This window comes from Coturnix japonica, chromosome 21, assembly GCF_054131305.1.
Source record: "Coturnix japonica strain WE chromosome 21, WE-NBRP24, whole genome shotgun sequence".
Taxonomy (NCBI): Eukaryota; Metazoa; Chordata; class Aves; order Galliformes; family Phasianidae; genus Coturnix; species Coturnix japonica.
The window spans coordinates 6,988,225-7,003,954 of NC_140683.1; the positions used below are offsets into that span (position 1 = coordinate 6,988,225).

General features: G+C 41.7%; 1 protein-coding gene across 50 annotated transcripts in view; it reads left to right on the forward strand.

The window, feature by feature from the left end:
• The window catches only part of FNBP1 (formin binding protein 1), an 81,957-nt gene that overhangs the window by 25,427 nt on the left and 40,800 nt on the right, over positions 1 to 15,730 (forward strand). For all 50 annotated transcript variants that reach the window (XM_085521325.1, XM_085521326.1, XM_085521317.1 and 47 more), the window contains exons 3-6: positions 2,421 to 2,477; positions 5,031 to 5,178; positions 14,004 to 14,066; positions 14,862 to 14,966. In XM_085521325.1, the coding sequence (XP_085377451.1) occupies positions 2,421 to 2,477; positions 5,031 to 5,178; positions 14,004 to 14,066; positions 14,862 to 14,966 (373 nt within the window). The remainder of the gene's footprint in view (positions 1 to 2,420; positions 2,478 to 5,030; positions 5,179 to 14,003; positions 14,067 to 14,861; positions 14,967 to 15,730) is intronic.

The window sequence follows — 15,730 nt, forward strand, 5'->3', positions numbered from 1 at the left end:
AAGTGCCAGAAGTCTAATGTGAAGATGGATAGATAGCTCTGAGGAGGACAGGTTCGAAGAAAAATGCCTTGCATGACAGGATGCTTTAGGAATCAAGAACCTCTGATGTATGATAAATGTGGGAGGATGTCAAAGAAGTGGAAGTAAGGGAACAACGAAGCAACCTGGAAGGGCAGAGGAGTGATGCTGAATGAAAGGCAAACAACTGTGAATCAGAGGGAGGTGCACAGGCTGGCACAATATTTTCTGAATGGCTATTTTATTGCTGATCTGTCCTCTTATGTCTTAGTTGCTTCTTTAATCACTGTTAGATTTGAAGGTCATTGCTTTATGAGCTTGAACCTGGGAAGTGCCAATATTCTGGCCATGACACTGTAGAACTGCACGCTGAACTGCAGCATGTGAGAGTCATACTGGCTCTGAATGGATTCAGTATCACTTCTGGATTCAGTATCACTTCTGTTTTTGGGTTGGTTTTGTATGTATCTTGGTTAAAATCTTGCATACTGTTTTAATGGGGGGAAAAGCAGATGAAAAACATAATTAAATCCAAATAAATAGAGTTCATGTTTTCTGAGTACATTACAGGGTACATAGAAATCAATAAGATGTTCGAGTTGCTAATCCTCACTATATTTTCTAAACCCTTTTGCTGTGACAGCATGGACTTTCTGCTGGTTTTTGTCCCAGCCCAGCAGCCTTTTTGTACCTTCAGAAGCTCAGAAGACAACAGTTTGTATGTCAGAATTAACTGGGTGGCACAACACTGATACTGAAGGGAGGTGTGCATTTGATATGTGTGAAAATACCTTACCATGCAGCCTACAGTGTGTTTCCTTGTTTTTCACTTTCCTCTTTAAGCAGATTTATGGAGGCCTTTCTATGCTGCATACAGCGTTTGTAAGACTTAATGTAATCGTGCAGAGCAGTTTGTACAATTCTTGCAGCGCTGATGTTTAGTTGAAACTGCTGCACACAGAACTAGGGAAAATCTCCTTGTTCCAGAGCATCCTCTTTTCAGAGAAGACACTGGCTGGAATGGAGATGCTTATTGGGGGCCTCTCAGGAGGAATACTGATGTTTTGAAGAACACATCTGTGTGAGACTGACAGCGTTCTGGCTATTGCTGTGTTTGGGCAGATGCTGCTTAATTCCACAGGGAAAAAAACATGAGTAAGAAATGTGAGGCAAGAAGGCTTGCTGTCTTCCAGTTAGCAGTAAAAACAGCTTACAGCAGGGATTGGGTTACGTCCCTGAAAAAGTAGGGTTAGTACTAGTGTGTGTTTTGTTTTTCAGTGGGATGTGTTCTGGGAGTTCTCCAAAGAGTTTGCCATATACAGGCCAGTGACATTTCATAGTCCCTCTGAAAATGATTCTATCGACACCAATTGAATGTCATTTGGAATCAGTAAAAACATCTTGTAAAGTTAAAACAAATGGTCCCTATTTCACTGAGAGGTGGCAGAGCCTGCAGGACTAAGGATGAGTTTGGTGTGTAGGAGATCCCGGTGCTACAGCACTGAATAGGTCTTAACTGCTGGGTAAGATTTATCAGCTCTCAGGTTTAAAACGTGTGTGGAGTTATGTTTGCTATAGTCCAAGTATGCCTTGTAATTCTGAGCTTTAAGCATCAGCAGGGTGTGCTGAGTGGTACACAGACAGTACGCATCCTTTAAAGCCTTGATTTGTTGTTGGCTGGGGGCTCATGTTTAACTTTTAGGAAAATGAAAGCTATATCGTAAGGTAGACAAGCTAACTGAGTTATGTTCAACTTCTTTATTCAAGATACAATCACTGGAAAAGCATATCAGTATTTTAAAATGGAATCATTAGTTGGATATGTAGTGATGAGATGCAATCATCTCTGCTAATTGGAATAATCAAATTTCACATTTCTGCCAGCATGAGTTAATGATCACAGCAAGATCCCCATTTTATAATCTTGGTACAGCTTTACTAAGATTGCTTCTCTTCCTTGGGAGCATCCTGCAGGAGATGAGCAGACTTGCTTTGTCACAAGTGTCACCTGTGGGAAATGGCACCGTACTGAACTGGCTGCTTTGGGTATGGAATAGCACCTTCTGCTGGGTGCACTCATAGCTTGTCTGTGTGTCTAAGGATCAGTGAGAGGGCCACAGAGTGAATGGGACTTGTGTTATAGCAGATCTGGAGCTTGGGTGCATTGATTTCATGACTTGAGTTTATGAAATTCTCAGGTCCAGAACTTATTGCAGTTACGCAGACTGAAGCACAGACGTGAGATGGGCCCTGCAGGTACTGCTGCAATACAGCCACGCTTCTAACAGGGCAGATAGCTGGTGAATGCAAACCAATACTGAGCATCACTGTTTCTGTATGCATACAAGAACTATGCACTTAGTCTGAAGGGGATTTTTAATTGCCTTTGTTTTTAATTTTAGGAATCTTTCAAAGAAATATCAACCCAAGAAGAACTCCAAAGAAGAGGAAGAGTACAGGTACGTTCATGCTGTACTGCATGATAGAGGAAGGGGGGTAAGGCTCTGTCACCTGCTGGGATTTGGCTAGTCAGGCAATGCAGTACAGAGGTTGTTCCTGCTATTAAGAAATGGAGTTTGAAGGAAGGTTGGATTTGCTCTGTAACTGTTCAATTCACTTTAAATGTTCTGAGTACTGTCTTTTATTTTTATTTTTTTTCTACATACTTTAATATCTTCAAGCCAGACCATTCAGTCCTGGTTCTTTGAAGTGCATGACCAAACTCAGATTAGCTCCAGCAGCAGCAGAAGCTGCTGTTAATTTTAGCATGAAACTTGGGCAGTCTGTACAAGTATTGAATTACTCAAATGGACTGACAAGGCAGATTAGTATGTTACTTAAGGGGGATCATATTATAACACCATAAAAGAAGTCAGTGGCACTTGAAGGGTAGGAGATGTAGTTTGTACAGGCAGCATCTTGGAATAGAGGAACACTTGACTGGCAGCCACTAAAGGATGCTGCATCACCCAGCTACCTGCTTCTGATTTAGGTACTCAGGTTGTGTCTCCCTGGTTGCCAGGGACTGAAGTAGCATTTGCAGAGAGCAACTGCAGTGTCAAAGCACAGCTCCTTTGCTTTGTAACACTGGAAATGCATATGGATGATAGTACACAGTGCCATTAAAAACATCCCTTCCCTTGATCAAAGTTCTTCTTTAAGGAGAACTTCCTAGAAGAGAAGCTTCCCAATGGACAGGCTACATGTCAGAGTTGTAACCTTTTCCTTAGAGCACTCTGACTTCTTCTAAAATTACCCCACTTCAGTGTTTTGTAATGCATCAGCTCTGAAGGAAAGCACCATAGAACATTCTGACCCTGCAGCCCTTCACTGCAGGAGGCTGCTCTGCTTTCTTAGAGCCTGGCAGCAGACTTGAACCCTTGACCTTGAAATCTGAAACGTTTCACGTGAGTTTGGATTCACATCTGACTCATTGGTTGTGTACTAATTTAGATATTTGGGTCAGGACCCCCTTCCACCTGCTGTGTACAGCTACCTGAGTCATTCATATTAACCAAGAGAATGGCCTTTTCGTTTTAGTTTTGATTTATTTTTAGTAACGTTGCGTGGGAATCAGTTATTGATGCTATTGTTTCCTAAAACAGTAATATTTACACAAGGAAGCTCATATTGCCAGCACAATGGCTGTTTTTCATTGTACTTGGGATTAGGAAGAAACGTGCCTTGGGACAGCTATACCATAGATGGTGTTTTGATACCATTCACTCAATAATTTTGAGTTCACTACTAGGTTTTGTAGGTTTTTTTAATACATCTTCATCTGTTGTAAAAGGATAGTGCAGCTAAAGGACTCGTGATGTGACACAGAAGATTCTGTGTATCCCTTGACCTTTTAAATGGACTGTTCACCTCATCATACATCCCCTGTGTCTCTAAATAACATCTCGGGGGTTTGTCGTGCAGCCTTTGGGTGCCTTGGATGCTGCATTGAGATAGTCTAAAATCCTGTTTTCAAGCTTATTTTTGGTCTGCAGTTCTGTCTTTGATCCCCTATCTTTTGCAACTGGGATGTCTCTTGAGGCACCGCAGCTTGACTATGAATGTAGCTGCTTATATTGGTTTGGGTCTCTTTTCTTAGGTATTTTTTCTAGTGTTTTTTCTTATTTTCTCTGATGTCTTTCATCCCCAGTCATCCCATTCCTCCTTGTCCTCTCAGTCTCTCCCCTTTTTCTTTGGATCTTCACTGTTGTTGATGTTTTTATTGCAGGCGACTACTATTAATATTAATAGTTTTGCTAGTACGTACAAGTGCAATGCTTCAGAGCAGCTGTCTTCAAGCTGACCAGCACAAGCAGAGGAATTTAAATGCAGCTCTGTTGGCTCACTGCTGAATAGGCCAGTGACATAATCTGCTGTTTTTGAAACTGTGTGCACAGATGTTCATTTCTCCCTTTTAATAATACATGAAATGTTGTACTGGAGATTATCTAATATGAAAAAAATAAACCTTGCAGTGGAAGGTTTAACTATAAAATTATGGGTTAATGGTGAACACGTGGTCAGTAAACTCACTATCATTCTGAAATGTTAGTAAATTAGAGCTAATCTACCTCCAGCTGGCACTTGGAAATGTTCTCTTTTCTGCACTGTGTTACCAAAGGCTGGTTGCACAGGTTGGATTTGCCACATAGGGTACAGTGGTGACTCTGTGCTGTGGAGTGTAGGGCTTGAAAGAGTGTAACTCAAAAATGGTGAGTAAAGATTAGCGTAGTAGAGTCCCAGAGCTGTGCTGATAAAACATCTGGCACTCTGAAAGTGCTGTATGTTAAGAGCCGATGTCAGACTGTCTAAATCAAGATTAATTCGTCAGACAACTGTGAGTGTTTGGGGGAGGCTTTCTTTTGAAAAATTCTTTCATGTGGAACTGTGTTAATCCGTATTTAGTCTCGTGCAGCAATTGTAGATGCTTAAGGAGGATTCAACCTCCCTTTTCTGTGTGTATTTCTGGAAAGAAAGGGACTGAAAGCAAAATGCATTTTTGTCCTCTGCAGGTACACATCAACTAGAGCCTTCCTAGCCACTTTAAATGAAATGAATGACTATGCCGGACAGCATGAGGTCATTTCAGAGAACATGACCTCTCTTATCATTGGAGAGTTAACTCGCTATGTGCAGGAGCTGAAACAAGAGAGGAAATCGGTAATGGAATGTTTTTTATTATTCACAATTGCTTGCTACGTGAGACAGATAATTAGTGGTAGTAGAGTTCAATGTTAAGCAAAATTAATCTGCAGTTAATAAACATGAGCTTTATTAACAAACCAGGCATTAAAAAAGTGGGTTACGTGCCCTGGCCAAATCACTGAACCATTTGAATTATATGTTATAAAATCAGACAGCTACGCCTTCAGGAGAATGCCTGCTAAATAAGGTCAGAGATCCATCTGTGCTTAAGGCTCAAGCCAAAAGCTTGTGTAGTGAAGAGTCCAGCAGCACCATGTGAAGCATGAAATAAACAGAGAAGCTGTATTACTAAACCAATTGAGACAATTAATAGGAAGTTGATTCACGTTTCCCTGCTTCTCAACCAGATCAGATCAACCAAACCTTCTTAAAAACAGACTTCCAATCAGAACTGCAGGGTCTGCTTTGTTTTGGTGATACTGAGGAATCTTTTTCTTTCAACCCAACGCTTTCAAGACTGCTAAAATTAGGATTTAAATTAAAATTTGTTAGCGCTGCATTTTAAATAGTACTTTATGAACCTGTGTGCCTGCCACCGTGAGTGTTAAAGCTGTTGTCACCAGCTCTGAAAGGCACATAGCTGAGATGTGATGGCTTTTTCCCCCTTGCCTTGAACTCCTATCCTTGGAATGAGTGGGCATAAAGTACTGATTGTAAGCATTACTGTTAAAAATGCTCGTAAACCAGGTATAAAATGGCTAAGCGAAGTTCAGCAGGCAAGGCAGCATCAGACCACATCCATCTCTCACTTCCATACAGTCGCCAAACTACTGGAAGGTGAAAAGTGCTCTTGCTAGTCCAGCAAAAATGTAAGCATTCCTAAATAACCCCACTAGACATTGGGGGTACATTAAAGTGCTTTGTGAGATCAGAGTCTGAAAATGTCCATGTTTTCCTAAGTTTAATATGAGAATAAGTCTGTCAGCAGAGCCATGGAATATACAGACGTGTCTTTCATTTGCAGAATGGTGTGTAGTCTTTCAGGGGCATATTTGGCCAGCAGCATCTTTTACATATAGCTGGGACAGGAGAGTGACCTCAGCCATTTCTATGACCTTTTGTTCTGCATGAACTCTGTACAGTATGCAAAGCTATGAAAGAAAAAACAATCTGCATGGCATTAACCTGTCACTTCTAATCTTGTTACCTGATTTTTAAATTACAAGGATTTATGAAGTGATTGGAATAACTATTAGGTGTTTTAAATGTAATTATGAGGGGCTTGGTATCTTATAAAGAATGTAGGTGCTAACTGTATTGCTTGTTTGCTTTATTTTTAGAGCTTTATTGTAAGTTTGGCTCACAGGATGAATGACAAGCAAATTACTTTAATATCCATTTGGAAGGATCTGATGGTCTGGTTACCTGCTGCTGGTGATAAGTCAGCTTCTAGCAGAAGGCAGCTGTCAGTCATGGTTGCTTGTTTTGTTCTTGTAACATGAGTATAAACTGTGAATTGTGAATCCTTGTCTGAAAAGGAAATTGCTTCTCCCTTCAGGCATATTTCATACCATAAAACACAAATGCATCAATCACGCTCGGATCTGCACGGCGATTGTTGTGGGAATATCACAGGTCTGATGCTCTGGCAAAACCTCATGAGATACAAATTGATGAATAGCTTGGAGTTTCTAGAGATGTTGCTGGCAGGGCTCTCATGCTCACTGTTTGATACATAATCAGCTGTTATGTAGAAGTTGCTGTAAGTAAAAGGTGATTCTTCCTGGGGTTAGGACCGCGGAAGGGAATTGGAGGACCCATTCTTTTTCATTCTTGTATCATTTGGATGGAGTATTCAAGTCTCTGAACACCTGTAAAACAGAGCATCAGGCACAAGTTCAATTTTATTTTGCTGTGCATCCTTCTTCCATAGGATTGCCCCCATTGGCATTAACCCTGCATTGGGTGATGTTTTGTCCCTGTGGTCTCTGGAGTTAAGCATCCACCCTGCCTCCTCTTTACCTACGTTGTCTGTGTGTAAGATGGACAACTCCCTGTACTGTTTCAGTTCTTCCCTGATCTCCAGTGAAGTGAAACTTTTAAAAGTACAGTTCCTCACTTTCACTTCTTTCTGGAGTCTCTTGATCTAGGACAACACATGCTATTGTCGTCTTCAGCAAGGATCTTATTGGCTGTTTTCAAGCTGGAATTTCAGTTCCTGGCCCCTCAAGAGAGGCAGTTTAGGTATTTTCTCAACTCTAGCTAAGGAAAACCCTCAGTGCTGTTATTTCTCTGGACAGAAACTGATACGTTCATTTCTGGGACAATTCTGATTTCAGAACCCTGTTCACAAACTGGGTCTGACTCGGTCCTCTCTGGCAGCAGCTGCTCCCTGTCTCTAGGCAGCCACTGCTCTCACATCAACTTTGTATTTGGGAGTCATGAACTATTCCTCCTATTACTGCTTCTGCTTTCACCTCTACCTCCACCTCCCCTTGGGCATCGGCTGGCTCCATACAATCGAGCCTGAAAGTAAAGTAGAAGCCAGCAGCTCTGCTGCAGACTGAGCTGGTACAGCACTGGGACCCTGTGGTTGGGAGAGAATTTACCTGGTGTCAATACGTTCCATTTTGTGTCAGGATAGAAGCAGAGCAGGGAATGAATGCATCCTTATGGATACCGCAGGGGCAAAAATGGTCTGGTTCTTCACAGTGGAGCATGTACGTTCATACTGGGGGTGTACGTGTCAGAGAGCTTTCTGTTTCTTGTAGACTCTCAGGTGTTGATGAAAAGTAAATAATTGGAGGAATTCTGGCACACTGGTTCATTCTGAATAGTGCCCTGTTCTACTAATAGTCCTGTGGTTTCCAGCAGGATTTCTCATGGAGTGTTGTACTGTGCAAGCATGAAACAGGATGGCAGAACACAGCGCTGTCATGTGCACAATGGATTTTCCGATCTGAGCTATGGATGTGCTTCAGGCTGTCTTCCAGAAACTGCAAAGTCAATAGGCAAAGTGGACGGTAGGAAGGGGAAGAGATGTGTTGAGAGGAAATGCTTTGCCATGCTTCAAACTTTGGTTTGATTACATTCAAATTGAGTTTTCCCCAGCTCTTGTTCTGTTACCACTTAAAGTTTTCAACGCAAATGAATGGGGGTAGATGTATTTAATTTAAATAGGGTGTCTAAATTAGAAATGACAATGGACCACTTTGTGGTTACTGTAGACATCATTGTTGGTATCTTCTAGCTTTTTGCTCCTTATTGTCCCTGTTCACATTTCCAAGTAGGCATGATAAGCTCATTCTGTTTGTCTGGTGCAGCTGATGTCATCTCTGGAGCCTGAGAAACACAGATCTTGGTAGTCTGTGACTACTTTGGCATTCACCACAACAGGAGACAACTGCAGCTGAATTAGCATCAGCTTTGCTTAGATTTGAACTTGTTTCAGCAGAGTTGCATGTTGAGGTGAATAATGGTCACTCTGAAGACAGGAGTGAAGACAGTGCACAGGAAAAGGAGGCTGTGTCACAATACTAAGAAGCTGTGATGAGTGTGCAAAGATAGGTGTGTGTTTCATGTCACCATTCTCAGGACTGTCTTATACTACGTTATTACCAATGAGAACGGTAGGACCTCAAGACCACGGTTGTTATTCTTGGAAACAAAGAATTCTCAAGAGACAATTTCCTATCTTTGCTGTCAGGAAAGGAAAAGCATTTGTCAAGGCTTTTTGCAAATTAAGCTGGGGAAATTGAAGAAAAGATAGTGTTCTCTGACTTCCATCTCTATCAGTGCTTTTGTCACTGGTCGTTATTTTAAGTATCATTTGTGCCAAAAGCATAGATTGTTTGATAGAGAAGAGGAAATGTACTGAATTGCTGGGTCTGACTTTATATTGTCCATCCTTACCGGCTGAGGATGCCAGTTACAAAAAGTCAAAGGTAACTGGTTTCTGCTCGTGTAATCTAGTTTGAATGTGGAAAACAGAAGGGGAAATGTAATGGCCTTGTACTGTATGAAATGGCCTTGTACTGTGTATCTCTTAAATTCTTGAACAGGATGTTGTCAAATGAGCGGCATGCCATGCGTATAAACTAACTAGATTAGTTTTTCTGATTATATTATGTATAACATATACATTTTTCTGATCTTTATTTTTAAGTCAGTTATTTGCTGTAGTTGGGTTTTGGTCCAGCACCATCAGCCCTGCTGTCACACCGCTGTTCTGAGTGGCTGAGCCAATCCTTTCATTTAAAACTGCCCAGGAGCTCCTCAGCAAAATGACTGGATTGTGTGGCTCTGTGTAAGATACTTCGAAGTACATCTTGCTTTTCTTGGAACTCTCTCAAAGGGTCTCTCAAAGAAAGTAATCTCCTACCAAGCTTTTCTTGTCTGCTCTGTGAGTCTGTGGCTCTATCAGCCCTTGTGGGTACCAAGAAAACTTGGCAAACATCTCCCTCTGCTCCTTCTTGTCGTGGTGTTGGCAGTGACAGACGCTCTATTGTAGGTGACTCTCTAGCTGCTCCCAGGGCTTTCATCAGCATGGATGAAATCTGAGCCTAACAAAAGTCAATGAGAGTTTTGTCCTGATTGCGCAGCAGCCAGGATTTCTCCACAGCTGTTACAAATACAGCACAGTGACAAGGAGAGCGCACGGACTGGTATGGCTTGGTTTAGAAATGAAATGCTTGGCGTACAGTTTGTTGTTGCCTGGATTTCCTGCTCTTCTAAAACTCTGCTTCCTTTACTGTACTGCAGCAAAATGTTCCTTCAGCTGGGATCCTTTGGAGTGTCTGTAGTCATGGATGGAGGCGCCTGACCCAAGGGTGGCTGTTGCTCAGAGCACCCTCAGCATCCTGAGGATGTTGTACTTCAGTGCATAAGGGAGGAGGACAGCTGTGGTCACACAGCCAGCATGACTTGGGCTTTGCTGCTGTTTTTTAAGCTATTTAGTAGGTCTAATACTTGGATAAAGTAGTTTTCAGGAAAATCTCAGAGTTGGCATGCTGATTGCTAGCGTAAGTCTCTTATGTGTAGATTAAAAGGTGGTTTGGGGAGATAAAGTAATGAACACTATCAAAAACAAACCTTTCCCTATGGTATTTTATTAACAGTTTACATGCTTGCAGGTCTTTGTGCGAGTGAAGGTTTAGGATTGTTCTCACTGTTACATGCTCTTGATTTTCTTCTGTGCTGGTTTTGTAACCTGTTGTACCACTGATTTTATTAAACCTGCCACATGGTTGTTTATTTTCTTATCCAGAACTGCTTTTTCATCTGCATTTCCAGTGCTGTGAATGTAGAAATGAGTCTGGAGAAAACCACAGCACTTAAACAACCAGCGCCACTGTTGCAAATGTCTGAGTGGCTGCTCGGAGTGTGATTCATTACCTTGGTATCTCGCTTGTCATCTGAAGGGCTTTAAATGGAAAGCCTGATTAGGGTGTATCAGTTTGGCTGTTCAATTTGGAGGAGGAAAGAAGTCTGTATTATATCAACTCTTCTAAATTGATTACTGCAATGTGCATGACTAACTGGGATGGTAGTTTTTCATACCATTTGCTGAATCATTTGTTGAGTTCCTGTTTGCTCAATCACCGTGTGTAGAATAACTAATTATTATTTCATTTGATTAGGAAAGAAAAAAAGAATCCTTAAATCGTGCATCTTGAAGCCATATCAAGAAGGAAATAATCTTTATGTTTACTAAATAACAAACACCAAACACCAAACAGCTGAAAGGCCTTTGCTGCATCAGAAGGTTTTAACGTATGTAAAAGGAAATGGGATTGAGGAAGTTGAAGATAATGTGGGGTTGGAGGAAGCTGCACACTTCCTGTATGACTCTGAGTGCATCACTTAACTGGAGTCTCAGGCTTTTTTAACCGTAAAACTGGGACAGTGACAAAAACGCAGGTAGATAAAAGGGCCTCAGTGCTATCACTGTATGTCAAAGTGATCTTTTGGGATGCAGAAATCATCCTTTGAGTGTAAATGATTTGCAAAAGCAGAAGTGCTCTGAATGCATGGAGTACATTCATTGTGTGTGGCTCTCTCCCCCACGACAAGGATATATGGGTGTCAACGCAACAAGAATGAAGAGTTATGAATAGATTTAGGAAATGATTGAACTTAAAACAAGCCAGCAGGCTGTGTTCAAGTGGAATCTCCAACATGTGGTTCACCTGCGTACATCAGGCTGTCACTGCATATGGGCTCACCGGTTGCACTATTTAATAATCCTCAGAAATGCCCATTTTACATCCCATTCCTGTAAAAGGACTTCTCAAGAATGCAGCAGAATATGAACAGCCTGCAGCCTTCCTGCTTGGACTCACTGCTCTGCTGGTGTGTACTGAGGATGCTTTGTAGCTCTTTCCTTAAGACAAAGTGGGAAAGGAGATGGATGGCTCCTGCAAAAATGAAAACTACGCTGCTGATGAACAACAAAGGAGTTTAAAAATAGGAGCTGAAGGCAGTTTTGTTACTTGATATGCTCTTGATTTCAAGTTCATCCTTCAGCCCTTGTATGCAGCTGTGTTCTGTTCAGTAACGGGGTGTGTTCTTCCCTGAGGTCTGTGGCTCATTGGCAGTGCTGGGCTCCAGCTGCTCCCTGATCCAGTCCCTTCAGACCAGCGAAGTCAGAGGTGGAGGAGAGGGAAGCACACAAGGAGGGGATGAGGGAGGCGATAGGCAGGAAGTGCGGTATGAAGACAGCCAAGTTGTGTTATTTGTTTTGTTTCGCTGCTCAGGATTTCCACATATTCCACACTTATCAGCAGAATGTTTAAAAATGTGGCGTTAGATTGTGGTTGTTCCTTAGAACAGTTTTCTTAAGCTCTTAATTACAAAACAAGCCTAAAATTGTGAACATTTCAAATCCTCCTAGCAAGGAAGATAGAGCACACGGTCACACACAGCATTTAAAGGAAATGGGAATCTACAAAAGGAACTGAGATCTGCTTGGAATTTTCCTCCACCACCCAGCAGTTTCACTGTCGTGTTTGAGATTAAATGTCACAGTGCAGTGACTGAGCTTTGGAGCAGCGTAGCATGGTCTGAACTCACAGGTATTGTCAGAGCTGGTGACAGATGGGGCTGGCATTCACTCCTTGTCTGCATTGCCCTCAGCCTCACTGCTGTATGTTGGCTGCTCACAGAATGTGGTGGTTGATCTGAGTGCTGCTCTGCCCACAATTAAAGCATCACTGACATTGTGCCTCTCTTCTTCAGGAATGGTTGGGTAGAGGTGGGCGACATCCAGAATGTGGAAACTGTAGTGTCCCTATGTTCATCTTACAGCTACGCACACCTTGATAATGGGGTTTGGGACTGTGCATAACACAGTCTGGAGTGCTTGGAGCAGTGCATTGCTTGTCCATTCTTGCAGGCAGATTGAGGCTTATTATGGTTTTAAGGCAGTAGAGGTCTGCTGGACATGGTATGAGAGAATTGCAGTTTTGTGGCTATTTGTTTCTCATGCGTTAGGGCTGGCTTGTCTGGTGGAGGCTGAAAGGCAGTGGGGAGGCATTACTAGCACGTTTACTCCAAAAATCTGCTGCCCAGACAGAGGGGACAACGTGCTGCTGGAGTGGGCAATGCACAAAGTCCATCATGGCCAATTGGAAGGAGACTGCCTGCAAGCACTTCATAACTTTAGTGGTTTGTGGAAGGCTTCTGTTCTGAACTTGGGGATTCTCTAACCTGACACTGACATCGTGTTACTTAAGATGCACTTACCATCTGATTCTGCATGTGCCAGACAACGTGTACCTGTTGCAGGGATTAACTGGCAATACTAGATCTCTATTTTTGAATCTTACTCTGTAAAACCATGTCTTTGAGTAAAGCATCCTACTTGCTAGCAAATAACACAGTGGATAGGCATCTCTCTTACCATTATAGGTTGTTATTTGTTTTGCAAGGTGCTTGGTAAGGAGAGCAGCCTGTTGTAACAGTTGGCTGGGCACTCAGGTTCCTGGTCCCTATTTACAACTGTATCATTGATTTATGCAGTGATCTTTGACAAATTGCTTACCCTGAGGACAAGTGAGGCGTGCGGAGGATAGAGGGAGGAGTATCTAAAGCATATTAGGTTCTCTGATAAAGGCCATTGTGTAAGGGCTAAGGACTGCAATTTAAACTGACTGCAATTAATATAATGATGAGCCTTGCTCCAAAAGGCATGTCAGGATATGTTCCTTGTCACTCAGCAGCTTGCTGACTCTCACATTTCAGAGCTTCTGTAGCACACACACAGTGTATGGGAGAGAGTGGTTGCTGGCAGACTCAAAGCATTGAATACCTATGGAGGAATAAAGAGCTGGATTAACAAACGCTTAAAGATTAGGAAGAAAAGGTTTTCTGTTGAGTCTGAATGAAAGTCAGGACCAACACCAGTTGTTAGAATGTGCTAATCAAGGGAATCTTGGTATATTACATGCAGAGAGAAATTTTAATGTAGAGTTAATGTACAGTCAGTAACCAAAGAGATCCTGTTTGCCTAAAAGTGCTTCAGATTTCATAGTGTGGGAAACCAATAATTACGAGATACAGTGAATAACGCAAGGTAGAATTGCTAAAAAGGATTAATTGGATTTAAACTAACCACTATAATAAATGCAAATACACATCTGCAGCCTGCTGAGAGACATCAGATAGTCATCATACACCTGCTCAGTTTACCAGGGTTGCAGAACACAACTGTCAGAAGAATTTCTGTTTTATGCTGGAAAATGATATTCTGTTCTTCATTGCTAGAAAAGAACCCCTTGAACATAATTGGCAGTTCGGTCTTTTGTTGTTCAGAATGTTTCTTTTTCTCTCTTTCTAAACAGCACTTCCACGATGGCAGAAAGGCACAACAGCATATTGAAACCTGCTGGAAACAACTTGAAGCTGTAAGTGGGAATTTCCTCAGATGAGATGCTTGAGTCATTTTTATACTGTTTTCTCAGAGCATTCCAAACTTCATATTTAGAAAATAAAGGCTATGTGGATAAAAGCTGGAAAACGTCATCTTTTAAAACTTCACAATCTAAAATACACTGGTAGGCACAACAGTTTGCTTCAACAGCCCATTTGGCTTTCCATGGGGTCGGTCTGTTACAAGTAGCATCTCATTGTATCTGACTTGTGCTAAGTGTTAATCAGAATGCAGTGTCCCTGAGGATCCTTTTCAAGGATTCCTCTGCAAGCTGAACAGCTCCATCCTACATGCATAAATCCAACACTATCATAATCTCCTGAGTAAGGGGCTGTTTCTCAGATGTGAATGCACTGGAATTTGGACTGATGAGAAACTGTGGGTGGAGGAGAAGGTGAGGAAAGGGGACATAGGTAACTAAAAGCCCTACTTGCCAATGAATGCACCTTAGAAACTCCCTTGTTGTCTATTATAAAAATCAAGATTTTAGTGTTGGAGGGAAGTGATTTGGTAAACCAGGATTGAAGAAGCAAGGATAGGGAAAGATATTGAAAGAGCAGAGATGTTGGTGGAATGAAGTACTCTGAAGAATGGAATAAAAAAATGTATTTAAGTTTTTTTAATATGTAAAAGTGATCCAATATAAACAAGCTAGTCATAGAATCTCCTCAATTGTTACAGCAGATACTTCAGGGGTCACTTATTGATTTTAAGTGGATTTTTGAAGCTGTGTTTCTTTGCCATATGAAAGATCCTGTTTTCCTTACAGAGTAAAAGGCGGTTTGAACGTGACTGCAAAGAAGCTGATCGAGCACAGCAGTATTTTGAGAAAATGGATGCTGATATCAATGTTACAAAAGCAGATGTTGAAAAGGTAAGCCAGAGGGTAGAGAAACTGTCTGTGAAAATTGTTGTGATAGGTTTAATTCCTCAGTCCTGCTGCTTGTAGAAACCTTCTGAGGTTAATGTAAAATAGGGAGATCTCCCCAGCTGCTTGTATTTGCATGTAAATTATAAATGCAAGCAGTCAAATTTCTTCAGTAAGATGGTATCAGAATCTAACATAGCTGATGTGGCTCTGAATACATTTATGCAAAATTGATTTTAACTCAACCCCAGAGTTTTTAACAGGCAGGCTTGTGAGTGCTCCCTGCAAATGATTGCCTGTCAGTAGCTGTGTGATCCCTGTAGAATTCAACTTCTTTCCTTGCTGAGCAGCACTTCAAAGTGTCCCGATATTATTGACTGCAGGGATGTGGTACCAGGACTGTTGGTTATGGTCCCTGATTTACAACAGGGCACCATTTCTTTTTGGTGTTGCACATCTGCTCAAACAATGCAGAAATGTAGACCAGAAAGACACGAAGAAACAATGCGTAAAAGTAGCTGTGTCTTAAACTCACCTTTCAGATCTGATTATCTGTCACTTTCTGGATTTGCCAGGGCACCCTATGAATAAATGTGTGTAGGGGACTGTTAGAGATGCAAGGCCACACGCAGGTTTTCCTGAGATCCAGAGAAGGACCATATCTGCTTTATCTGTATAAAGTGATTCTAAAATACATTATTTGACTGATAAAATTAGGTCTGACCCTGGATTTCTTTTCTAAGCTGAGGTCATGTTAAAGGAACACAGAG